Source organism: Electrophorus electricus, chromosome 19, assembly GCF_013358815.1.
Source record: "Electrophorus electricus isolate fEleEle1 chromosome 19, fEleEle1.pri, whole genome shotgun sequence".
NCBI lineage: Eukaryota > Metazoa > Chordata > Actinopteri > Gymnotiformes > Gymnotidae > Electrophorus > Electrophorus electricus.
In genome coordinates this window covers 10,545,595-10,569,815 of record NC_049553.1, presented here as the reverse complement: position 1 = coordinate 10,569,815, position 24,221 = coordinate 10,545,595, and the positions used below count along the sequence as shown (strand labels likewise).

The 24,221-nt window shown below is 41.2% G+C and overlaps 4 protein-coding genes and 1 long non-coding RNA gene across 5 annotated transcripts; 2 read left to right on the top strand and 3 right to left on the bottom strand.

Moving 5' to 3' along the window:
* Positions 1 to 1,683: 1,683 nt before the first annotated feature.
* efs (embryonal Fyn-associated substrate) lies at positions 1,684 to 12,193 on the bottom strand. Its single transcript, XM_027011524.2, has 8 exons — positions 12,046 to 12,193; positions 11,003 to 11,263; positions 7,913 to 9,307; positions 7,333 to 7,455; positions 5,593 to 6,519; positions 5,304 to 5,378; positions 4,881 to 5,138; positions 1,684 to 4,512 (listed from the first exon to the last, which is right to left on the bottom strand). The coding sequence occupies exons 2-8, from the start codon at positions 11,012 to 11,014 to the stop codon at positions 4,330 to 4,332; spliced, it is 2,973 nt and encodes a 990-aa protein (XP_026867325.2). The 5' UTR covers positions 11,015 to 11,263; positions 12,046 to 12,193; the 3' UTR covers positions 1,684 to 4,329.
* A 592-nt stretch (positions 12,194 to 12,785) lies between these two features.
* On the bottom strand, positions 12,786 to 16,345 carry LOC113578293 (tripartite motif-containing protein 72-like). Its single transcript, XM_027011459.2, has 9 exons — positions 16,320 to 16,345; positions 15,347 to 15,394; positions 15,196 to 15,243; positions 14,954 to 15,058; positions 14,740 to 14,778; positions 14,422 to 14,460; positions 14,216 to 14,242; positions 13,746 to 13,772; positions 12,786 to 13,365 (listed from the first exon to the last, which is right to left on the bottom strand). Exons 2-9 carry the CDS (start codon positions 15,390 to 15,392, stop codon positions 12,848 to 12,850), a joined length of 849 nt encoding a protein of 282 aa, XP_026867260.2. The 5' UTR covers positions 15,393 to 15,394; positions 16,320 to 16,345; the 3' UTR covers positions 12,786 to 12,847.
* A 25-nt stretch (positions 16,346 to 16,370) lies between these two features.
* On the top strand, positions 16,371 to 19,231 carry dhrs4 (dehydrogenase/reductase (SDR family) member 4). Its single transcript, XM_027011472.2, has 9 exons — positions 16,371 to 16,473; positions 17,209 to 17,324; positions 17,478 to 17,655; positions 17,753 to 17,854; positions 18,037 to 18,107; positions 18,208 to 18,259; positions 18,413 to 18,547; positions 18,692 to 18,747; positions 18,963 to 19,231. The coding sequence occupies exons 2-9, from the start codon at positions 17,212 to 17,214 to the stop codon at positions 19,075 to 19,077; spliced, it is 822 nt and encodes a 273-aa protein (XP_026867273.2). The 5' UTR covers positions 16,371 to 16,473; positions 17,209 to 17,211; the 3' UTR covers positions 19,078 to 19,231.
* Positions 19,232 to 19,335: 104 nt separating this feature from the next.
* On the bottom strand, positions 19,336 to 24,193 carry tinf2 (TERF1 (TRF1)-interacting nuclear factor 2). Its single transcript, XM_027011458.2, has 10 exons — positions 23,985 to 24,193; positions 23,371 to 23,573; positions 22,967 to 23,065; positions 22,751 to 22,846; positions 22,439 to 22,549; positions 21,902 to 22,025; positions 20,859 to 21,729; positions 20,639 to 20,697; positions 19,973 to 20,055; positions 19,336 to 19,876 (listed from the first exon to the last, which is right to left on the bottom strand). The coding sequence occupies exons 1-10, from the start codon at positions 24,013 to 24,015 to the stop codon at positions 19,757 to 19,759; spliced, it is 1,797 nt and encodes a 598-aa protein (XP_026867259.2). The 5' UTR covers positions 24,016 to 24,193; the 3' UTR covers positions 19,336 to 19,756.
* On the top strand, positions 19,782 to 20,125 carry LOC113578297. Its single transcript, XR_003410731.2, has 2 exons — positions 19,782 to 19,834; positions 19,996 to 20,125. It is a non-coding gene; the product is annotated as an uncharacterized LOC113578297 (long non-coding RNA).
* Positions 24,194 to 24,221: the final 28 nt, after the last annotated feature.

Here is a 24,221-nt window from a genome sequence, read left to right as displayed (position 1 = left end):
TGTGCTGTCTACAAAGGACCTCTGACTTGGCCAGAATACTACAGTAGTAAGAAATTCTTTGTGTAATCCAGATTTACTGGAGTACTGCATGGACATTCACATAACATTTTGGGAAGACAGTCAATTTAAGCTTTATGATATTGTATATATACACAGGATACAATGTTGAATATCCTATGCCATTAGAGCTCCATTATGACAACCTAGATGCTGATCCTTCACATAGGACTAAGATATTAAAAAGAGTGTTTACAAGGAAAAGAGGTATAAAATTGAATTAAACATATTAATAACAAAACATAAGGGAGTATAGAGATTCTTTGTCCTTTCATAATGATTTGCATACAGGGCAGAGGCCTCTGTAGAGGCCACGACAGGCTTCTGCAAAGGATCCTGGGTAAGCTTGAGTGGACGTCAGTGTAAGATATACTATCTCTTCACCAGGATCAGGACTGTAAAGAAAAACAATCTTCTTTAGGATAAGGTTAGGAGAAGTCTTTTTTGGAATGTGGTGGTAATGGGTTCCAACTGGTGTGGGTATTGAATATAAGTTTGCATATGTTGACTAATGTATAGTTTGGATATGATGGTGGTGAATACAAATACTAATATGTAAAAGAAGGTGGGGTGAATACATAATCACTTCTGACAAATGTATAAAAATGTGGGATCTTTGACTGATTGATAGACATTCTTCGGAGGGTGCCTCAATGCTTGTTAATGTTAACCTGCAATAAAGGACAGGACCAGCTATTCTCTTCTACTAATTCTGAAGTCCATATCTTTATTTTATATGAGAATGTTTAACTTTCAGACGAGCTGACTGGGCATTCAGGAACGACAGGACCCTGCTTACTCTCTTCACTCCAGCAACCACAACATCATGAGCCCTTCTCAGGGATCCTCAGGTCTGCATCTGTGTTTCATTAAATCAAGCATACAACACCTCCAGGAGGCTCAACATTGACGTCTGGCATTCCAGCCCCCCCCCCCCCATGCTCACTTTAAAACAAGCCGCACCTTTTAAACACTGTGCCACTAGCATACACAACTGCACTTCTTAAGCACTAAGCCACAAGCAAACACAGCTGCACCTCTTAAGCACTATATCGCTAGCAAACAGAACCGTAACATCCATGATGGCCTTCCCAGTGACTAAGGCCGTATCCCGCCCCACTGACACCATTAATGCATACTCAGTGCCACCAGTACCATATGGATATTACCTACAAGCACTCCCCAACGCAAATCCACCTTAGTGACTAAAGTTGGCACCACACCGTGACATGACGACTCTGGCATTATGAGGCATTACCCCAACCTGACTGACTCTCCCTGACCACATCCACTGGCTAGCCCTTTCAGCTACTTCCAGCACCTCCTTCAGAGGTACTCTTAATTTACAACCTCCAATGCTGAACTGCACAAGCAATGATGTGGCAGACTGTGCTATAAATTCCCTAACACCTGTCCCTATCCAACTTATATGCAGTTGCGCCTGTGTTCTCTCACTTCAGGTACCAAGTCAGCATACTTCAGCTTTTTCCTTTCTAAATGTTCATCCACTGCATCATCAAATGGAATTGTAAGATCTATAAATTAAGCTACCCATTCATTTTCTGAGTACAACACCATGTCCAGCATCAGCATAGTTAATGCAATACACTGTGGAACCTGTAGAAATTTCCAATCTTCTCATACAAACTCAATCACTTTATTAGAAATACCACTTGGCAATGCGTTAACCTTTAAGCGTTTACTATCAAACACACGCTACCACTCTAAGCACTTATCTTGTGTCTTGTATAACATCCTTGTGACAAAATAACATTATACACTGATAAATATATCACAAGCTGTAATGGTCCTGTAAAGCACCTATTGAGTAGGCATTTAAAATAGTATTCATAGTATTCTCACACCTTGCCCTGGAAAAAAGTGAAACAACCAGAAAATGAAAAAGGCAATACTCTTAACCAATGTATTATAACAAAATGTGTATTTTGAACAAAGTGGCATTGACAAATAGAAGAAGGCCTAGCTACAAATTTGGGATTTGGGAAGTGCCCCTTGGAGCTGCCAAAAGAAAGCCTGTAAAATTTAAAATAACAATAATCGAGTGGCAGATACATTCTGGTACAAAAAAGCAAATTCACATATACTTAAAGCAACAGTTTGAATTGTTAATGAAATGCACATGCACGCACACACACACACATTGGATTAATCTAGAATTTCAGAAGCACTTTGCTTGCACAGCTGATAATTTGTCTGAAATGTCCTGTTTCTCTTGTATATCTTGTGTACTACACTGGGGTTTTTACTACATCTATGTTAACCATAATATGCTGCAGTTACTCCCTGGAATCTTTATATACACACACACACACACACACACACACACACACACACACACACACACACACGCAACTTAAGGCCATGCATACACTTGATTTAAAAAAGCAAAAAATAAAAATAAATATGAACACAATGATTTATATAAGTCCTAAAGATCACAGCATTGCAATTTTTTCTTTTTCTATAGTATTTAAGCTTTTCAGGTTGATAAACACTTTAAAAAAGGACATTATTCAGGGGAGAATAAACAAAAAGAGATAAGAAAGCCAGCAAGTAAACACTTCTTGCCTCAGAATTGTCCCAACTGAAATGTTGGGTCTGTTAATACTGATGTGGTCCACTGAGTGGCACTGTGAGACAGTACAGACTAATGCAAGGAACAGTCAGCTGTTGACTTATACACTTTTGTGTATTCTGTACTACAGGTGTGTTATCTATGTAAACATTAGCAGAAGTATTCCTTTAACCCAAACATGCCAGCTGAGGTGTATTAGGTTCAGAAAGTCTTTTTTTTTTTTTTGCAATTATTTCATATCACCCAGTTGACTGAATTAGTAATTTGGATAGAGCTAATTAGGAAATCTTGATGGTTGGATTAAGTGCTGAGGACTTCCACTCTCATAACCTTAATCCATTTGTGCATTTCTGTCTGTGAGTTTACAGATAACATTAGTAGCATGGTTAGATCACCACAAAGGATTCTTTCATCACATTGTTGAGAAGAGTGAATTTTCAAGAAAAAAAAGGTTAAAACTGAGAGATGTAAAACAAGATAAGGAATTACACCTTCCTGGCATCCTGTGACTCATCCGTAGATATAAGCCAATGGGAAGAGCTGGGTAACTATGAGAGCACTACTAGACATGAAGTGTAAAACAGTAGGAACAGGTTCATGTCTGGACCTGCGGATGAAAGAAGATACAAAGCCCTTAAACCAGCAACGGTTAGTAACATGCTTGTGAAGATTTCAAAGCTGTTGTGAATACAATTTTATACACACCCATATAAACTGTTTGATATTATTGTGTATATTGCTGTGTTCTATAATATAACATGTCAAAAATTAAGTTTGATACTTCCAGTATATTTGTTCTCTTTTTAACAATATTATCTCTAACATTTATGTTTTATGATAATATGGTGAACAGCTGCTTCCCTGATGTGCATTCACAACTGACATACTTTTATCTTTACATGCAGAACTGGCACCTGAGGGAGGAAATGGGTGAAAATGGAGGGAAGAGAAGAAAATAGCTAGTGAAGGAGAAGCAGAGATGGAGAGAGGCCATGAGAAACAGGCAGGAGAGAAAGGGAGGGGACCTGTCCAACAGGTTTCTGATTCATGGGAAACGACAAAAAACATTCTCTTTTAACTGGGCCGTGTTTTTTTAAATGAAGAATTAGTCCCTTCTTGCCTCTCCATAAATACATGTATTCCTGCCAATAGTAGATATGATAGTGCTCTCTGAATGAACAAATGATTGTGCCAGTTTATGTGACATGTAAGGCAACAGCCTAAATTGTTCAATTTGACAATCTGAACCACGTCTATAACACTGAAGTCACGTTAAAAAAAGATTGCCCTGACACAACCACAGTCTGGCATGAATGATCACCATTATCCAAAGTGTGTGATGAATTGAACAAACCCAAACTAAAGCCATAACACATCTTCAGACCAAAAAAAAAAAAAAAGCCTATCAATAAGTTATTAAGACACACAGAGTTGTCCAAAAAAGAAGAACAAGTCAAAACGAACCCAATCTTGCATATTCCCACATGTGCACACACACAAACACCCCACAAACTGAGGTACAGACCATCCATTCACTGTGGTACCGGTAAAATCAGTGGTACAATCATGACACCTTTTTGAAAACAATCAATAAAAAATTTACTTATAATACAAACACGCACAAATAAGGCATTCTGTTATGAAACTGTCATAAAACAGAAAAAAGAAGGGAGACATCAAGATATTTCTGCTAGTCGCTGGAGGAGCCCAGAGAAGCCAGCTGCTTGCTGTGATAGGTCAGCCACTCTGTCCACCATTTCCTGTGTAGCTGGCACTGATGGGTAATTCTGAGCGGCCCCTTTGGTTGCCACAACAACAGCTTTTAACGCCTGACAGAGATGTCCGCTGGAGGTGGTGACCTGAAGAGAGGGGTAAAGATTTGTGATAGTGAAACGCCTTTGTAAGATGGAGTGTTATCTGTTTCTGCCGACAGGTGTAGAAACAGCATTATGTTGTTTTATATTCCTACAGACCTACACACACCCAAAAACACACATGACATCAATTGTTTAAATGCTCCAAGCCTGAACCTTAAGTCATCAAACAGGTATGTGTGTCTCCTTACAACAATAGCTGCCTTTGGTGGCGATGCAAAACAACATCGACAAACTGCAAACATTAGACAAGCAATACTTTGATAACAAACCATTCATTTTCTATATGACTGTTACGTCAGAAATCTGGCATCAAGATAAGTGAAAAACAATAACAACACAGACAGGCCTACCTTTGCCCTGAGGTCAGAAGAACTGAGGAGGCGAGCAAGTGTGTCGCCAATGAATACCAGCTTGTGTGCGGTCACAATGAGACTCTTCCCCCTGGAAACAAAAATCCGTGGTGGCTGGTTCCCCTGAACGCTGGTGAACAGCGAGTCAATGGCGTCAGCCAGGCAGGAGAGATGTGACAGGCTTTGGGATGAATAGAAGGAAAGAAGCTCAGAGTCCTCCAGAGACAGAGACATGGGCATAGGAGGAGAGGGACTTAGCTGGAAAAGAAACAAAGATTGAAACAATTAAGAAAGGATTAAATATTTCAGTGTGCCTAAACAAAACAGGGTAGTCAAATGTGCAAAGTGTAAACCACAAGAGGTTTCTGCAAACACACAACATTCAGCTAGTGTGTGTATGTGCATGTGTGCGTTGCTGCTCACTCTGGTATCGTTTGTGGAGATAACTTGTGATGTGCCGTTCTCTGTGTGTGAGTCAGGACATAGCTCAGGTTTTCCCTGGATTAGGACACAGAATCAGAACAGAAAACAGTGACTCAATTAAGAACATGTAAAGCTCAATGAACAAGTTCATTATAAGTATGGAATATATAGAGATGAAACAAATGGATAGAAACAAACAGACTCTGTAAGGAAGACAGACACAAGGAGTCTTAGAAAGACTAACTGCACAAGAAATACAGGTGAGTATCAGTAATTCCAGGCCTCTAACCTGCAGCTTGACGTATCCTACGCTGTCCCCTGTGGGGTACAAGGGTGGAGTTGCAGGGGTTATCCCAATTCCTGCATACTCATTTCCTTGCTCCTCATCCTCAGCCGCATGTACAGTGGAGGGCAGAGAGGCTGGCGCCGGGGGCAACGGGAAAGCCACAGGTGGGGGAGGGGGCAGCGGTCGCTCCTGGATCCAACTGCCCTTGCGTGATCCCATCCCTCCAGCCATTGGTTTGACTTCGGCCACTGGCAAGGCGGGAAGTGGTCTCCGTGACAGAGACTCCTGGGAAGGGAGGCGGGGTCTGCTCTGATTCTGCAGGAGAGAGGCGGAGTCCTCCAGAGCTCGGCGGACCATAGAGAGCAAGCTGTCAGCTGGACTGGCTGTGCCACAAACCGAGAGGGCAGGAAGAAGGTCTGCAAGCCTAGACCAGATTTGCTGAAGTGGAGGCGGGACATCGCCGACCTGGCCCGCCTTCCAGAGGGATAGTATCTCAGCCAGCAATGTGGCCAGGTCCCTGGAAGGGGTAGTGGTGACTGAAGCAGAACTCAGTGCTGATTGGATGAGGGCTGAGAGGGAACCTTTCCACTGGATGTCACCAGAGCCAGTGCTGGACACAGATAGGCGGCGGGTAGGCATGTCCAGGGTGAGAGCAGGCATGTCGTAGATGCCACCATCAGCTTCTGAAACATCCTCAGATGCCGATTCAGACTTTCCAGGACTAGGGATGGAGTAAACCTCAGCATTTCCTCCTCCTTCCACCACAGATCCAGCCATCTCACCAGGTTCCAAGGAAAGACCCGGCATACTCGGAATGCTGTAGACATCTTCTTCTACTTCTATACTCACCACAACCGGTGCTGGGACACTGTATGTTTCCCGCTGTATGTCTGAGGCTAGATTTAAAGCGAGCGTGGGAACATCATAAATCTATGTGAACGAGAATCAGGCAAAGGAGAAATGTTACTCACACAGCGCAGATGATCGTTCTTTAACAACCCCAACCCCCGTGGCTCTCTGCCACTGTCCAGTTAGACAACTGCCTTGTGTTAAGAGCCATTTTGTTAGAGCTGAACTCTCTTTAAACAATGGTGGCCTGTGCATAGAGACTGGTCTGTGCTCTATGTCTTTATCATTGTGAGCTCTTAACAGAGAGCGCATATAGCGCTTTGGACCCTATTCAGAGGCCTATATGTGCATGCACTGTGATGACGCATGCTTTCAGTGACCTTGATGAGCACTTGTGGCCAGTCTAAAATGAGAGTGCAGGGAAAGAGACTGCACTTTCCACTGCCTTATTAAATACAAAGAGCCCACTCTGTGGATTTAGAGCATGTGTTATTAGTTCTGTAGCCTGTAATCATGTCTTTATACTTCTGAGGTTGACGGGTAAGGAGGGGTAACCTCCAAAATATATCTGAGGTAAATGTAATGATTAATAGAGGGACAGAAGGAGAGAGTGTGTGGGTGGAGAAGCAGTGAAAAAAAAAAGTGAGAGGGAGTGTCAGGCCACCCAGTCCTCCAGAGATAGACGGGTGTGACCAGCTGAACGAGAGTAGGGCCACAGACAGATGGGATTAGCTCACAGCAGTGAAAAACAGGTGTGGCCGTTAAAAGAAGAAACGAGAAATAGAAAGAGAGGGAGAGAGGGCTTATAAGGAACTGTCAGCAAATGGTGTGATGACTGCAAAAGAGAAGGACAGATGGAATGAAGAAGATGAGATGGAATGAACAATGATTTACCTCTGATTGCTGGTCTGTGTGTAAAGGGACAGCACGTGGGGTGTTATAGATACTGTCATCCTCCTCAACAGTTGCTGCAGGTACTGGCTGCTGCCATCTCTTGGTAGGAGGAGTATCATACACCTGAAAAAAGACAAGTCAAAGACAAATCTTTTATGTGCTGTCATCAGCAAAGGCTAACTTCTTGTCAAATCATCCTATTTATCCACAAAAATAGTTGTAAACACTGATCTAAGCAGATTCTGTGTGGGGAGTTCACTTTTTTTAGCCAGACTGGAGTTCACTGAACTCAATTGCTATGTGGAACTAACTGACTTACACATGTTAGGTATCTGTATCAAGGCCTGGTCTATCTGTGCAAACGAACAAAGCTTGTCATTCATTGGGAAGGTTTGGCTGATTAACACCACAGGAGTGGGAAAAGATGGCACATCAACCCAGCCGGCCCTTATTCAGAATAAATAATAAATATATATAATCCATTCCCTAACAACCCCCTCCCCACTAAAACCCTCCCTACCCAGAACAGTGTAGCGCCTTGGGCAGGTTGTCTATTTCCTCCTTCCCTCTGTGTTCTTACCTGATCACTGAGTTTTCCACTCTCAGAAACTGTGCATTCTTTTTCATTTACACTTGCATCCTCTGCCTTCTTGCTTTTTTCTTCCTCCTCGTTTCTTCCATCTTTGCTTATCTGTTGTTGTTCCTCCACTCTGTTGGCCTGTGGGTGAGCAGGGCTCGCCTGGAGAGTGGGTTTCACAGCCGGTGGTGTTGTTGTGAGTGGAGCTAAATCCTTCCTGGTCACACCTCTAACTGGTGGCGTGGGTGGTGGGGGCTTCCGGACAAAGTTTGGGGAACTCGGCACCCCAGCCTTCCCTGCCCGAACAAGAAGAGGGGACCCCCTTGCTGCAACCTGGGAGAGCTTCTCGCGACTCATGGGAGGGGTGGCACAGGGACCCTGGGGTCTAGGAGACACCCTGGGAGTAAGAGGTGCCTGTTTTAGATTTTGTCCTGAGGTGGGTGGTACAGCTGCAGATCCAGGTTGCAGTTTGCGCTCTGTTTGAGGAGTCCTGCCTGTTCCTGGTGCAGTCGGGGTTTGGTACATTCCCAAGCTTTCCTGTCCTGCTTTGGCTTGGCTGACTGCGGCCGTGTCCTGAAGCCTAGCAGCAGACATTAAAGCACACTGTCCCGCCACTGGAGCACTACTTACTGGGGTCTGATATACATCCTCACTTGGTAACGCTGCCACAGCTGGCCGAGGGACCAGGTAGCAGCCATCCGCGTATCCCGCGACCCCCGTTTCTCTCGGGCTGAGATAAGCAGCTTCCCCAGCTGTTTCCCCCACCGGTCTGGCTACGGCACTGGGAGTAAGGTATACCGATTCTGAGACCAAGGCACCTTGAGATCTGTACCGTGCTGCCAATGGTGCAGGAGAGGCAGGGGTTTGGTATACCGATCCTGCCTCTCCTCCACGGCCTCTAAGAGAGGGCGACCGTGGGCGCGCCTCCGCCCCCATCTCTGGCCAGTCAGGTCGCAGCCTGGGGCCTGAGCTGGAGTGGGAGCGGGGCCGCCTGCCCTCAGCCTGCCAGAGGTCCCCCTGTCTGCCTGGGCCTGATGCCCCTCCAGGACTCTGGTACACTCCATCTCCCAGACTCGGAGGCGACAGATACACCCCATCTGCATCTTCCACACACAGCCCGTTGGTGCGGGTCTGCTGCCCTGGTGAGAGGTAAACCGAGTCCACGCTAGGAGTCCGACGGGTGTCTGGGCCCAGGGCAGGTGCTGGGACAGGGAGGGTCTGCAGGAGGCGTAAGCGGTTTGCGGGGGCAATACCCTGGCGACCATGAAGAGAGCAGAGCCACCATCCAGGTCCCCCTTCCTGCTCCTGCTCCAGAACCATCAGGATATCGCCCTTCCGGAATGCCAGCTCCTCTGGACTTTCAGCAGCATTGTCAAACAATGCCTTCGCTAGCACCGTCTGAAAGAGAGAGAATGAAAGTGTTGTTGTGTGAAAGATAGATGAGGGGTAAACTGGATGGTGATTTTAATTGAATATTTCAATTAATAATTTTTCACAAAAAGGTGGAGAGATAGCCTTTCTAAATGAAAAAAAATCTTAATTTCAGACTAAATTAGCTAAACAAATAGCCAGGCAATTAAACAACAATCATACAAAAATATATAGAAAAAAAAATCTGGAAACTTGAAAGAATCTAAACAGTGACGTTATAATTGGAGCTCGTGGTGGGCTGTGGGGGTTCAGACAGCTACCAGAGCAGCGGTATCAGTCCCCACCCACATACTAGAAGTGCCACTCATAACTCCATTCGATCCAGTTTAACTCCAATGCACTCTCATTTAAAAAGCTTCAAGATCAGTTTAGTTACATTTCCAGCTAATTATGTTTTCTATGGCTAAAAACTCAGATCTCACCCAAATAAATGCTGCCTCAGCTAATCCATGTATCATATTACTAGGACCAGACAAAAATCAAACCAAGCCAAAACATTTTAGATAATATACCACATACTAGCATTACAGTATACTTGTTTGTCCTTAGACAGAATTCATAAACAAAAATGCATTAGATTAAAAATGACCTTGTTTTCTTCTTTGTATAACAGTGAACTGACAGGTAATCTGGCAAAATCAGACAGCTGGAAGCCATGACCAAGCAATAAAAACAGTTTCTGAAACAGATGGAATAGTAACCCTATATCTACTCCTCAGAGGGCACAGCCAGGAAAGGGTTCATTTTAAAGGTTAATAGCAGAATCTTGTTAATGTAAATGTAAATGTAATGTAATGTAAGATTCTTGTTCATATTAGACATGCAAGTTTTTAACATTGTTTTAAAAACACTCAGGGAATTTCTATGACAGAACTGACATATAAACCTCGGTGAGATATTATGCCTCATATCCACTCTTGTCTGTAGTGATCCTTTAGTTTGCTAATCGACTATAATATCTTATGGCTGCTCAGTGACATTGTCTGCCAAACACCCATGTGTTAGCTAAACAGGTGAGGGCTACTAGCAATGACTAAGTCAATTAGTTTATTTTGCTACAGGCATAGTAAGCTTTTTTTTTTCTGATGGCTGGGAACCAACACCTAACCATAAGAAACTTTACAGTAATGTGTGGCTACGTTGGTTGTCCTTTAGTACAGCACAAAGAATAAATAAGTAAATGAGTAGGAGAAGGTAAGACAGAGTGAGAGAGATCAAAAGAGAGCAATAGAGGCAGAGAAAACAGAGAAATATAGAACAGATGATCATGAGAAAAATGAGTGGGGGAGGGGTTCAACATCTGTCCCTCAGTTTCAGGCTCTTTTGTCATGCGCTCAGCCTGTACCTCTCTCTCTCTCTCTCTCTCTCTCTCTCTCTCTCTCTCTCTCTCTCTCTCTCTCTCTCTCTCTCTCTCTGTCTCTGTCTCTCTCTCTCTCTCTCTCTCTCTCTCTCTCTCTCTCTCTCTCTCTCTCTCCCTGAGGGACAAACTACTCTGGGACAAGCTGAGCCCCAAATGCTCCTCCTCCATTCTCCCAGAGGGACTTAAAATTACTGGTCTGTACAACAGAGGATTTACAATGGTGAATGTTAAATATGAGTGCTTACATGTCACACTGGCAGATCTTTAAGGTAGTATGATCAAGAACATGCATGCACACTTACAGAGAGGGACATGACTGCCACCAGCTGTGCGTGGTAATGCTCAGGCGGGGTGTGTGCTGGTTCCTGGTTGAAGCTTTGTCCCGTTCAGTGAACACTGTATCCCATGTGCACAGAAGCCAGGCCCGAGCTTTTTAATTTGGCTGTACCAATGGCAGGTTGACTTTTCCTTACATCCAAAAGAGTCGACTTCTCATTTTGGTCAGTTTTCTTAGCCTCTTGTGAATCACATGGTCTTGCGCAGAGTTCTCTCCCACGTTGAACCTGGTGAATTGAAATAACGTTTAGGTCTACTGATGCTTTCATAATTTTCAACTTTTGGCATCATTTATTCAATCTCCACCCCATGTTCACGATATTGACTTTGTCAGGATCTCCAGTCTAGCTTCTTTGGTTAAAAAACCAGTTTAACCAGGGAGCTCACAGTAGAGCTAAAACAAACAAGATCTAAACCATGACTGTAAAGCATTTACTGTCCCCCAGCTGAATTACCCCCAACCTTCCTAGTAATTATATCTTATTAGTTACTAATAACTAATAATAACAATTTCACTCTCCGGCTAAAGTCGAGAAATCGCTTTAATGACAAAAAATCGTAAAAGTCGTAAAAGATGCATATTCTCTTTAGCGATTTGTTAGTCATTAAAACTGCCATCTCATAACTAGACTGATTCATGCACGGACCCTCTCATTTTATAGGACAACCTGGTATTAAAATAATGAAGAATTTATTCATATTTAACCTGCTCATGGAATTATTCTCCTTGGGGTTTTGACGCTGTTGAGCCACGTTTCGTTTTCTACCCCAGAAACCCCATTACAACATAGGCTATTACGTTGATATCAAATGGATATCAAACTCTAGCGGAAATTTCAACAATTAACAATAGAACTCCCATCAAATGTAAAGATGTATCATGAGTGTTTAGGCTCAGCAATAATATTTCTAAACAAATGTATTTTATTTTCATAACAAAGACTTCGGCGTTATAACCTCGAGTGCCCTGGTAAAAATCAGTCCGAAATAAAGAAAACTGACGTCTTACCGTCACATTGCTGTGCGTACACCACCAAAATAAGTGATGTGGAAAGAAAACATATTCGTGGAAACAGTATGGCTGGGACGACTGCTATTTTTGTGCTTAATTTGCCGTGATTCTCGCTTCGCCCTACCCTGGCCTTCTATAGGATACATACGGGGGATTCGGTTTTGAATTACAGTCGCGAAAGCAAATGTTCGCTCCCCCTTTCTCTACTCTACTGAATACACAGAAAGTTTGCCCCCTAATGGACAACTTTATGAACAAAGACAATTTACCTAAATTACAAAATCATATAAAAATAATTACGTACACACTGTTGTTGGATAAGCAGTATATTAGATATTTATACATCTATACTACTGTGTTTCTGGACTAGTAAAACGTATGGCACCGTTTTTAGAATACACTTTGTGATATTATTTGTGATTTTACAATACGCCTCTGTTTTTGCTTGGCAGAACACAATTGCACCTGATGTGTATTTCAGAATTCTGCCTCAAAATGACTGAAAACCAGTTTGCCTATGCAGCATTTCCGTGACAGTTCTGAAGCTCTGGTGATTTTTGCGCTTAAGCAAAAATCTGGTCATTTTTGTGCGAAAAGTTATTTTAGAATAAATATTAGACTGGAAACATGTAATTTTCCCAAATGGTTCTGTTTAAAGTTTTCCATAGTAGTAAGAACTCTATATTACACTATGTATAACAGGTTTGTTTAACATTAACAAAGGATTTGGCTTTAATTTAAAATAGCTTTAATTTATTAAGGAAAAACATTGTCAGTGGTATTCATCAGATAAATACAATTAAAAAGACATTAATGCATGTTGAATTTGTTCAATTCCAACCTGAACAGCTGCATAAAAAAGAAGCTTTTCTCTGAAGGTTGCCAGATAGGTATGTAGATGAAGTCTAGTGGCTGCATCGTAGAAGGATAGCTGACCGCGTTTGTAGTCCAGGTACAGTCCCAGTCTACTGGGAGTGGCATAAGGTGTTGGGATGGCCTCACCATCGTTAATTACTATTTTACCATCTGCTGAACCAATTGTCCAGATGCCACCAGCAGGATCTGAATCATAGTTGTTATCTGCATCAAAGGATTGCGTACGTAACCCCAAAGTCCATGAGATGATCTGTGTCACTTCAACTTCAAAATAGGACCTTGTGTTCAGCGCGACCTTTGATGAGACACAGATACACGTCAGATAGGTCTCAGCTGTCGGGAGCCGGGGGGGACTGCTCGGGGAGGCTTGATAGAGACTTCTGCCAGTGCTGCTCACTCTGAGGAGTGAGTTAGCTGATTGACCATTAAAAGTCATATCAGCTGTTGAGAAATTGTAAACAAGCATACAGATATTCAGTAACATGGATGCAGAATGATGATCACTTCAAGAACAGTTGTTAGAGACCAACGTCTCTGGCTGCTTTGCCCTTGGCTGACCTTTTAGTCTACTACTGGCCATGTATACTGAGGCTATTCTGTTCATGGCAGCATGTCTTGCATGACTGTTAAAATAACAGGTTTCACTTTGTAATGTTATAACAACATAGTGGTGACCCTCAAGTAGGAGCACAGAGATTTTATTCAACTCAAATGAAATACTCAAGACATTCTGGAGAAGGTTTGGAGCTCATTATTAAACTCATTATTAAGACTCTTTGTTCATGGGATGTATATGAGCTGTACATGAGTTGTCACGGTACCTTTAACTGCCACAATCCATCTCCACACTGTAAAGATGCAGAGAAAATCGCAAATTATTAGAGCATGGCACCATGGCACACCTAGAACTATGCAAATATTCCAGGGCACTTATGGAATATTTCTTCGGAAGACACTGATTTTCTTGAAAAAATTTAGAAGTCAGAGAATTAGCCACATTTAACATTCATTATTAAAGAAAGAAGAACATGGGCATGTTAGTATTAGGAGACACTTGTAAACAAAGCTAACATCTGTGCAGGGCAGTGGTAGCTCAGTGATTCCTGTACTTGACTTGTAATCGGAAGGCTGCTGGTTCAAGCCCCACCACTGCCACTGTTGGGCCCCTGAGCAAGGCCCTTAACCCTGAATTGCTCAAGTTGTTTACAGTCACATTGGGTAAAAGTGTCAGCCAGATGCCATAAATCTGTGCAAAGGTTTTTAGTCTATCTGAAACTGACCATTTTCTTACCTTCCTCTGGAACAATGCCTTCTTTTCCTGTGGGAATACATATGATAAATAGTTCAACAGCAGCATTCAGTAGGCAGAAAGCAATAAAACACTCAAGAGTGAATATTACAAGGGACAGCAGCATAGCCTATATAAGTATGTTGATTACAACAAAACAAATATGCAAACAACCAAAAACAACAACAACAAAATTCAACTGTACTTACTCGACAGACTGGGAAACTCCTTGTGAGCTTTTGTCAAACCTGAAGAGAGCAAGATATCTTTAAAACACTTCTCAACTGACATAAAACTGTTCTTTTGGAGTACATGCAAAAATATCCTTTATATATTCAAGCTACATGAGCAGATGTAGTTAGCTATGTCTGTACCCACTACATAAAGATAAAAGAGAATACATCTGCATTGTACAAGTCTGAATTGTTACTCATTACATGACAGTACATCTAGGTAACATGCTCACATATATTTAATAACAAACATGTTTCTACATGGTTCATCAAATACTGAAAAATTATATTCACCTGGATTAAGAAGATTACTCATTTCAGTTAATTTATATGCTGTTGAAAGTGAAAAAAGTAGTTATTTTCCCAGTTATTCAATATGACACAGGAAAATCACCTGATAAACAACAGAATAAAACAGATAATCAAGTTGTTTGCTGCCCATGGGGTTTATAAGAGTTTATTTAATTATCTTTAAATAAGTATTTTAAAACACAAATTCTCCACTCACCAGTTACAATAAGGCCACCCAGGAGAGCAAGTACTGTGACAGCAGTAGCCAAGCTGAGTAATGTGAGTGTACTCCTACGCAGAGTGACTGTGGCTTCACTATTAGCTGCCAGTACCAGAAAACTCTCTATTACATGTGTAAAGTATAATTTTGTCTAAAAAAAGACTAAACGTAGGCCTTGAGATTAGATACTTTCTACCAATACATTGTTTTGTTAATACTAGGTCCCATGCATGGTTTACCTTCTATGTTCTGTAGTTGTATTTCATGCAGTGTGATGCCATTAGCTCCTGGACTCCATGAATAAATAAAGAAATTGGATATTTAAATATTCCAAATTATAATTATTCTTTTTTTGCTTTTAATAATCTGTAATAATAATAAACAATTTACCTTCCTCCAGAGATTCTGAGTTTAAGGAAACACGGTCTCTTGGCATGTCTAGAAAGAGGAAAAGAAAATCAGAGTTGAGATGCATAGGACCAGACTGAATTAACTTTTTTGTATGCATAGGATGAGACTGAATGGTCTTTTCGACCTAAACTAAGATGAAACACAAAGAGACCAATAAATAATTCAGACATTTAAAATGTATTGTTTGAGATGAGGAAGAGCAACTCATGAATTCATAAGATCGTCGATGGCTGTTTTCAGGATACCAACTGTTTATTAATCTATTTGGCTACCTAATCCTACAGAAACTAATAGTCTTTTACTAGTAGGTCAGACTTGTAAAATACGATTAACTTAGCAAGGTAGCGGTAGGTTACCTAGCTAGCTACAACAGATCGGGTACTGGCGTACATATTAGCCAGTTAACTATGTAGCTGGATAACACGTTGAACAGATTACCCGGGTGGCTCGCTTGAGTCAGATAACTAAATCAATCACCTAATGATAGTTTCTTTTACCAGGTAGTTTGGGTGAAGCAAAATTTTAATATTACCAATGTGCGGAATTATCACGTTTACTTATGCATCACACAAAATGAAAAACAAACAAACCACAAAAGGAATATGGCAGTTTTAAGAGCTGTGTCTACGCCTCTCGCTTCGTATTAGATAGCTGGCTAACTGCGTTGCTAACAGTTTTAAGATGGTTGCTATGTTTCACAACAACCCTAGAACTCTACGAACGTTATTTCAAACTCAGTTTTAGAGTACTGAGTACTGAGAGCACTGAGTGACAGAAGCCATGGATCGGTCTGAGACCCACTAACAAGTAAAAAATACAATAATCTCAGATTGATTAATTTAGAAAATATAACAAGGTAAGGAACAAATATAGAAAGATATGCATTTCAATGTATAAAAAAATCACATGAAAAAGCTGAAAACCGATTCAATAACAGATTTCAATTCGGTACCGTAGTCACCAGTAAGGAGGGCACTAAACGACTGGTAGCCAATCAGTTATAAGGCGTTCAGTTGAACATCCGCAAATATGGCTGACTGAAGTTAATATTAAAGCCAAACCTACTTGACACTTCAGAAGCTTTCCCGGTTGCTACAGAGGTTAAGGTAAATTCTATCCACTCGTATAGAAAGTAGGCAACAAAATTATATTTGTTGAATTCATCAAGGTCCAGCCTTTTATGTTTACATGCTAAGTAAGTTTGTTGTTAAGTCGAGGCATTTCCAAGACATGCATAATCGTAAAATCATTCTGACTAACTTCAATCTGAGTGCAAAAACAGGCTCCTCTGTTTACTAGAGCAATGTATGAACGCTTCATATGCTATAAAGCGTTTGACTGTATGGCTGCTGCCTTTAACCCAGATAACCTACTGGTCAGTCTGAATCAGTTTATCAGCACGTTTTATTTAAAAAACGGAATAAAATGCTAACCATAGTTCATGAAGCACATCTGCACAAAAATCTTATAGCATTTAGTATTGTTATTTGTATGCTTGTTTCAACTTTGTACTTTATTACATAACGCTAGTAAATATATTGCTAAGGAACTCTAGACTGCTGAACTGCTAGGTATTACTCTGAAAAGGGTAGACAGGTTTGTCTAACAATACATTTTCAGATTTTGAGCTATATAACCTAGCAATATTATAATTATTAAAGTGCAATAATGTGCTGAGGTCTTGAGGAGAGCTGAATAAAAATAAATGTCCATGGATTTAAATAATTATGAAGTGAACTGTGTAACTATGTTCAACTATGTCATTGTGTAACTGTCATTAAAGAAGTCACAGGTTTTTCTAATATCACACTGCAATATTTACTTTCTATAATTATTTCAAGGTAATGTTGAGAGCTATAACTAAAGGCCTTATAGCCAGTCCCATCAGTGGTGGAAGAATGATGTCCAACACCAGCCTCTCGGGAAAAGTTGCCATAGTTACTGCATCCACAGATGGGTACAAAATTTCACCTTCTACAGTCACATAGGGGTTTACTATACCTTTGACCAACAAGTTAGTCAATTTATCATGTGGTAACCACAGATGTATTAATCGATCACCTTTCTGAGAGACCACAGGGTAACAGCAAGGTAATAACCCGATTTTCAGGATCGGCTTGGCTGCAGCACAGGCACTAGGGAAGAGAGGAGCTCATGTTGTCGTGAGCAGTCGTCGGCAAGCCAATGTTGACAAAGCGGTGTCACTGTTACGCAATGAGAACATTGAAGTGATTGGTACCACATGTAATGTGGGGAACAGAGAGGACAGAGAGAGGCTTGTCAACATGGTGAGCTCATGTGTTTTTCCTCCAAAATCAGTAGGTGGTAGAAATGCTACACTTTTTAATATTCGGAGAAGAAATCAACCATACCCTTTTTCTTCAGGCGGTGGAACAGTGTGGGGGTATTGACATCCTTGTCTCTAATGCAGCCGTGAACCCTTTCTTTGGAAACATCTTAGAATCCACAGATGAAGTCTGGAGCAAGGTGCAACACAATACTCCCGTAGATTTGAAAAACATGTCCATAGACACTATTCAGCCAATGAAATTTTTAAAAATTAAATGGGCCACCCTTGATTTAACCTGAGCCCATGTTTTGTTGCTGGTTGTATTTTACATTCATAAGAAATATAGTCTTATTCATGTGCTTCTGGATATGTTCCAAAGATATTAGATGTGAATGTGAAAGCTGCATTCCTTCTGACCAAACAAGTGTTTCCTCACATGGTGAAAAGAGGGTGAGTGAACAAACTGAAATCATAAAATGCTCAGATTAAAAAGATTGTTTTAAAAGATCCTAGAGCAGCTGTAACAATTGATCAGTCATCTACTTTTCAGGGGTGGCTCAGTGGTGTTTGTGTCCTCAGTAGCAGGGTACCAGCCAATGCAGGTGAGCGCAGGACCAGAAGTTCAATATGATGTAAAGATTTTAAAAAGCCAAAAACAAAGTTAAGCTTTAGCATGTTGCACCACTGGCTAAATGGCTGAACACTTATTTTTCAGTTTCATAATGCCTGAACTAAGGACCTTTGTGTGTCATTAGGGGTTGGGTCCATACAGCGTGAGTAAGACTGCTCTGTTGGGCCTAACGCAAGCCCTCGCCCCTGAACTCGCTCAAAGTAACATCCGAGTCAACTGTGTGGCTCCAGGAATCATCAAGACGCGCTTCAGTGCTGCAGTGAGGATTCCTCCCCTATCTCTCCCCCCCCCCGGTCATACGCCGAGGAATAGATTTAATTTCTGTGATGCGGACCTTATGTTGCCACATCTTCCAAGTAAATATGTTACTGTGCTCGTTTAATGAAACCTTGTGCTGTTGCAGTTATGGCAGAGTGAAGAAGTGGCAAATGAGTTTCTAAAGCTACTCAGCATTAAAAGGTATCCATTTTGCTTGCTATGACATAGCTATGTTTGGTTGTAGCTGGAACAGTTAGGTTTGTGGGTCAGAGATTTTAAATTCCAGAATTCTACAGCTAGATCACCTATGACTGGTTGTATATTCATACTTCATTGTATTGTTGTATTGCATTTAAGATCTTAACCTTACTGAACACCCTGACAGACAATGATTTATAATGTGTTCTCATTTGTAGGCTAGGGATGCCAGAAGACATTGGGGGGGTGATCACTTTCCTGTGTTCAGAGGATGCCTCATATATCACTGGAGAGACTATTACTGTCACAGGTGGCATGAACTGCAGACTGTAAGAGTTTGTACAGGCAAGTTAAAAAAAAAAAAAAATAATTAAAAAAAAAAAAACCTGCACAAGAAAGAGGCTTGATAAAGGGCCAGGAATCACCTGTATGCAACTACCCATCAGCCACAGATGAAAACTTCAGATGTCCAATCTTTCATACAATGTGAAACTAGCAAGCTAAACCTTTTCACATTTTTAGCTTCTTGTTTTGTCAATAAACAATAAAAATGAATTTCTAACTACAGAATATAAACTGATTAGACCATACTTATGTAAGCAAAAGTTTATTAGGCTATAGTTCATAGATTGTTTAAGATTTTTATATAGGTAGTATCCAGCATAATGTCTATAGTAAAACTACTCTTTATGCATCACACAAGTAAAATGTATATACTCTTGTATGCAACTTTTGGAAAACAAACAAAAAGGTTTAGTATTATAAAGCAAAATACCTGCTGTTCTGAATACAAATATACCATATGTACCTGAAAGTGCAAAAAAAAAGACAACTCCATAATAGCTGTTTAAAATCAATATACCTTAAGCTTGGATTACGGCAGGCAATGATTAATGCTATATGTTTACCAAGCAGCACCGGAATGAAGTAAATAAAAGGCTCTGTTAGTAATGGCACGCCTTGTTAAAATATTAAATCATATGTAATAACTGAACATCCATTAAAAGGAATCTCATCTGCTCCCATTCCCTGGAGACATCAGGTCACGGCGGAAGAAAGGAGGATGCCAGAACTCATACAAGGTGGGAATGTAAGTGTCATCCTTTGTCTTGTAGTAGCGTTTCTTAAACAGCTGCAAGGAAACAAACGCCATCAGAGATGTGAAGTTATGAACTTTCTTAGTGTTGTATTAATATTTTACTAGTGTTTTATACAACCAAGGACTTACCCTTCCTTTCACATTCTGAATAGCTTCATCTTCTGAATCAATAATAATGTCATCAGTGGATTGAATTGGAGAAGAGTCTTTGTCTGAAGGAATATGGGTAGATTGGTCAACAGTAGCTGAGTACAATGAAAAATAAACATGCCTCTTATTCGACGTTTGCAGTTTTTTATAACTGTAAAAGAAATGTCAAATCAGTTTAAGCTCTTTATTTATGGACTGTAGTTGACTTTGCTAAAATGAGAGGTTAAAATTAGGGAAACCAGAAAAAAAAGATGCAACTTTAATTTATGCTTAATGAATTGACTGAGAATGACGGGTTTCATTGGAAATTGATCATTTCTGATCCTACAGTGACTTTTAAAAAACAGCAACAAACTTGTAACCTGAAAAAAAAAACATTTACACTACCCTACCAGAAGTATTACACTGATCTATCCATTAACAGCTACAACAAATGATCTTTAAAATGACTTGTTTTGTTTTTTTATAAAGATTGAAAGACGGATGGATAGATATTAATTGGGGAAGTATTCTCCATGACAACAGTGAAAGCTTTGTTAAGGATGCCTCAAGTCATTCACAACATCTGAAAATGTCCAAATCACATGTTCCAAGTTTTCTGATCTCTGGATCAGAGATTTTAACTGATGTGGATACTCAAGTTACCTGAACTCTCCACCCTTATAGGCATTACAGAGGGGATGCAAGGAGACCCAGCACAGGTTCTACATGGAAAAAAAGGCAATCATTGTTATTTGGGATACAACACTGAAACATCATAGAGAAAGACAAAACAGTTGTATTAATCAGTCCTTTATTTATTGTTATCTGAAACATAGTAATCATAAAATACAGTGACAACACTCAAGAGTGACGTTCCCCTCACTGCTTATTGATCACATTGGTCAAGTCCTTTTCAGGGGTCGATGTGTAACTGAGCTTCCTCTTCCGGTTGATGCTGTAACCATTTCTCTCTTTAGACACACTCCTGATGGCTTGGTGTCTTGGAGACTTTGTAGCCTGTTCCTCATTGACCGCAGCTTTCAGCAGTACAGGCTGAGTGGCACCTGTGATATCCAGTCGCGGGATGACGACTCGAAGCTGAAACTTCATACAGGAAGCAATGATAGCAGGCAGGCTACTGTCTTCCTGTGACCTGCTGTCTGGGGTTGCTCTTGCAGACGTCTTACTGTTGTCTTTGGGCCCTTCTCCTCTACTCTTCCCGTCTCCATGCAGCTCCTTCTTGGTTTTCTGCCTCTTTTGTTTTGAGGCTACACTCCTCCTCCTTCCTCCTGTCACCATTCTCACTTGACCTTCGTCCTCATCTTCCTCTTCACTGCTTGCCGATGTTTGACTGATTACAGTAAAGAGAATCTTCCCAACGTGTTCCTCTTTGGGACCATTATCTAAAATCTCATTCTGTGTACCTGAGCATGACTTTACCCTTGTGTAACTCGAAACCTCTGTACTTATCAATTCTTCTTCACTGTCCTGTCCCAAAATGGATACCATGTTGTCACTGGCTGAAGTGCTTTGTGGGAGGTCTTTACTAGATATCGAGCCAATAACAGGTGTGATTTGTCGTGCAGTTTGTCTGGTTTGCATAATATTTGATCTCTGTGTTGATGGACCAGGACTTGGGACCATATTTGTTGCTGTAGTAGATCTTAAGTGGTTGGATGCATGCTTTACTCTGCCAGAAGGAGGTAGTGAAAGGGAAGATAAAATGGAATCCCCAGTGGAGGAAGGAATAGATGCTGCGGGTGTATCCGTCCACGAGTGGCAAAAACAAAAATAGGGGGAAGAATTGTGTCGCGGGGGTGGGGGATACAGACAAAGGGGAAAAAAGTGAGAAAAATCAGTAGGCCAGCATGTCCTACCTAAATGTTTTGATGTCACACACAACAGTCACATCATCACTGCAATCACCTGCTGAGTCCAAGTGCCCCAGGCACCTCTCATGCTGCAGCAGAGTCCTGAGAAGTTGTGGTTGAGAAGCAGCACGTGCACACTCCTCCAGAACTGCAGGGGCACCAGTGAGCCACGACACAGTCTGAAACATGAAACCAGCTGAAGTTAAGTGCAGAATACTTAGTGTACTACCACTCCATGCAGAGTTGCACATTTAGTGGAGCCTTGCACAATTGGACATAAAAAAAATGGTAATCTGGTAGAATTCTAAAATGCTGGAAGCTAGTCTTAGGTCAGCATAAATGAGTATCTTCTCAGAACTGAACTGCAGAAAGGCATAATTTTGTTTGCAATTTAACACTTTTAGTAAAACTCAACAAATAAGTACAAGGAATTAGACTATTTTGTATGCATCATCAACAATCAGTAGCTGATACAAATGTGCAAAAACCAGGAACCACTGTGGTAATTTTCAATTCTGGTTGAAGACTGACAAGTATGAATCAATAGTCAGCCAGTTGCACAACTGATTAAAGGAAACATGATAAAAGCAACCTGAGTGAGGTCGGGGACTGGAAGCAGCTGGTCCAGTCTGGTAAGAAACTCCCACAGCAGCTTCTCTAGAGCAGCCTCATACTGAGGCCCATACTGAGAGTCAAACTCCTCCTGAAAGCAGATTAAAGCAAAATCAAAACAAAGTTCATATGCAAGTATGTATATAAGTGTGTTTTTGTATGCAAGTGTAAGGTAAAATCAAAGAAACCCAACAGTGTAGAGAGAACCTAAAAATTTAGCAAAGCCAGATTTAAACCCACTGAATTGTCCTAACAGACAGGGAATGCAGAGAGGCACCAAGTGTTTTCTCACCTGGAAGAATCGTTGTCTTCCCACTGGGTTGTTAATCAGAGTGTGAACAAGGCTGTGGAAGTTCCTCACAGCCACCTCCACTTTCTGATCCTTCCCCTGGATCAGATGGCAAACAGTATTTACTGGCTGGGAACTATCAAAACATACATGTCATATCGTATCCCAGAGAGAAAGAAAGAAAAGAGAAGAGAAAGAGAGAAACTAGAGACCACTCACTTTCCCTTTGGGCAGAGAAGGAGCACACAGTCTCTTCAGATGGGAGAGAATTAACTCGGGGTCAGGAGACTGGGACGCATGGAGCTGCTCAAGTATCAGCTAAAGAAAGAAAACCTCAGATCAGCTTCATGATTGAAATCCATATAAAAACTTTAACTAGAGAAATATTATATCAAATTCCTATGCTAGTTCATGTAGCAACTCCAGAAGTAGAGAAACAGTCATGGTGCAACTCAAATCACAGTAGGCTGAAGTCAGAAAAGACCATCAGGCCATTGGACAAGCAGATATTCCACAGCTAAACATGCATGTCTGTATGGGAAGGAAAATGGGAAGAAAAATGCAAGATAAGCACTGGGATCTTCCATTCCCCAAAATCACGGCACAAAACGCCACAAACTCACCCTTGCCTGTAGACCCACAGTCAGCTTCGCCTGATGTCTGTAACTTAGCAACCCAGGTACAGTCTCTGACACTGACGTCACGAACTCTTCCAGCCTTCCGTAATGCATCACGTCGCGCTGCTGCATCACCTTCCACACCGCCGCGGAGACGAGCCTCAGGGGCGGGGCCAAGAGACGAAGGGAAGCCACTGGTAAAGTTTCACCTGATTGATAAGAAGGGTAACCACAAACGTGTTTTTCTGAAGCAGGGCAAATCTGGGTAGCTAGCCTAGCTAACTAATATATACACACAATCTTGACTCGACCAATAGACAGTACCTTAGCTAACTTGGGTATCTATTAACCCTACAATACATAAGACATCTGTTAATGGGTGGGCTAGCTTTCATATAAGGAGCGACCTTATTATATTGATATTAGCTATATATTTACCTAAGATAGCTATCTTAATACAGCCGCTAATTAGCCTAGGTAGGTAGCCAGCTAGCTAGTGTTAGTTGTGTGGATTGCAGTTTAGCCAATTAATAAAACTAGATAACTAGATAGCGTTAGCGGTGCATCGAACAACAGGTGGCTTTGGCAAGTCTATTTATCCATTTTAAAGGTCGACTTACCGTTATTCATTGGTTTCACAGAATTCTTCATTTCGCGACTACTATCTTAGGTTAACTAGAGTACTAGCATTAATGAGCTTTATAATTAGTTTGAGCTCTAAATGCTAGTGCACTAAAATATATTTTAAAAAATCACAAGATTAACTAGCTAACCTATGATATCTAACGTTGTTTTTGCGCCGCGCCAAACAAACGCTGATACCGTTTCCGGAAAGACGTCACACTTTTCCGTTTTCC

Excerpts from the sequence above, each read along its gene's own strand:
- efs (XM_027011524.2), bottom strand. Across the intron at positions 5,379-5,592 it reads TAGGATACGTCAAGCTGCAG|GGAAAACCTGAGCTATGTCC; the intron begins GTTAGAGGCCTG and ends GTCCTAATCCAG. Across the intron at positions 5,139-5,303 it reads TCTCCACAAACGATACCAGA|CTAAGTCCCTCTCCTCCTAT; the intron begins GTGAGCAGCAAC and ends TTTCTTTTCCAG.
- LOC113578293 (XM_027011459.2), bottom strand. The coding sequence starts at position 15,392 with ATGCCAAGAGACCGTGTTTCCTTAAACTCAGAATCTCTGGAGGAAG. Across the intron at positions 15,059-15,195 it reads ACAACTACAGAACATAGAAG|CTAATAGTGAAGCCACAGTC; the intron begins GTAAACCATGCA and ends TGGTACTGGCAG. Across the intron at positions 14,461-14,739 it reads GAGTAATCTTCTTAATCCAG|GTTTGACAAAAGCTCACAAG; the intron begins GTGAATATAATT and ends TGCTCTCTTCAG.
- dhrs4 (XM_027011472.2), top strand. The coding sequence starts at position 17,212 with ATGTTGAGAGCTATAACTAAAGGCCTTATAGCCAGTCCCATCAGTGGT. Across the intron at positions 17,656-17,752 it reads GAGAGAGGCTTGTCAACATG|GCGGTGGAACAGTGTGGGGG; the intron begins GTGAGCTCATGT and ends CTTTTTCTTCAG. Across the intron at positions 17,855-18,036 it reads CAGATGAAGTCTGGAGCAAG|ATATTAGATGTGAATGTGAA; the intron begins GTGCAACACAAT and ends TATGTTCCAAAG.
- tinf2 (XM_027011458.2), bottom strand. The coding sequence starts at position 24,015 with ATGAAGAATTCTGTGAAACCAATGAATAACG. Across the intron at positions 23,066-23,370 it reads CTGTGGGTCTACAGGCAAGG|CTGATACTTGAGCAGCTCCA; the intron begins GTGAGTTTGTGG and ends TTCTTTCTTTAG. Across the intron at positions 22,550-22,750 it reads GAAGACAACGATTCTTCCAG|GAGGAGTTTGACTCTCAGTA; the intron begins GTGAGAAAACAC and ends ATCTGCTTTCAG.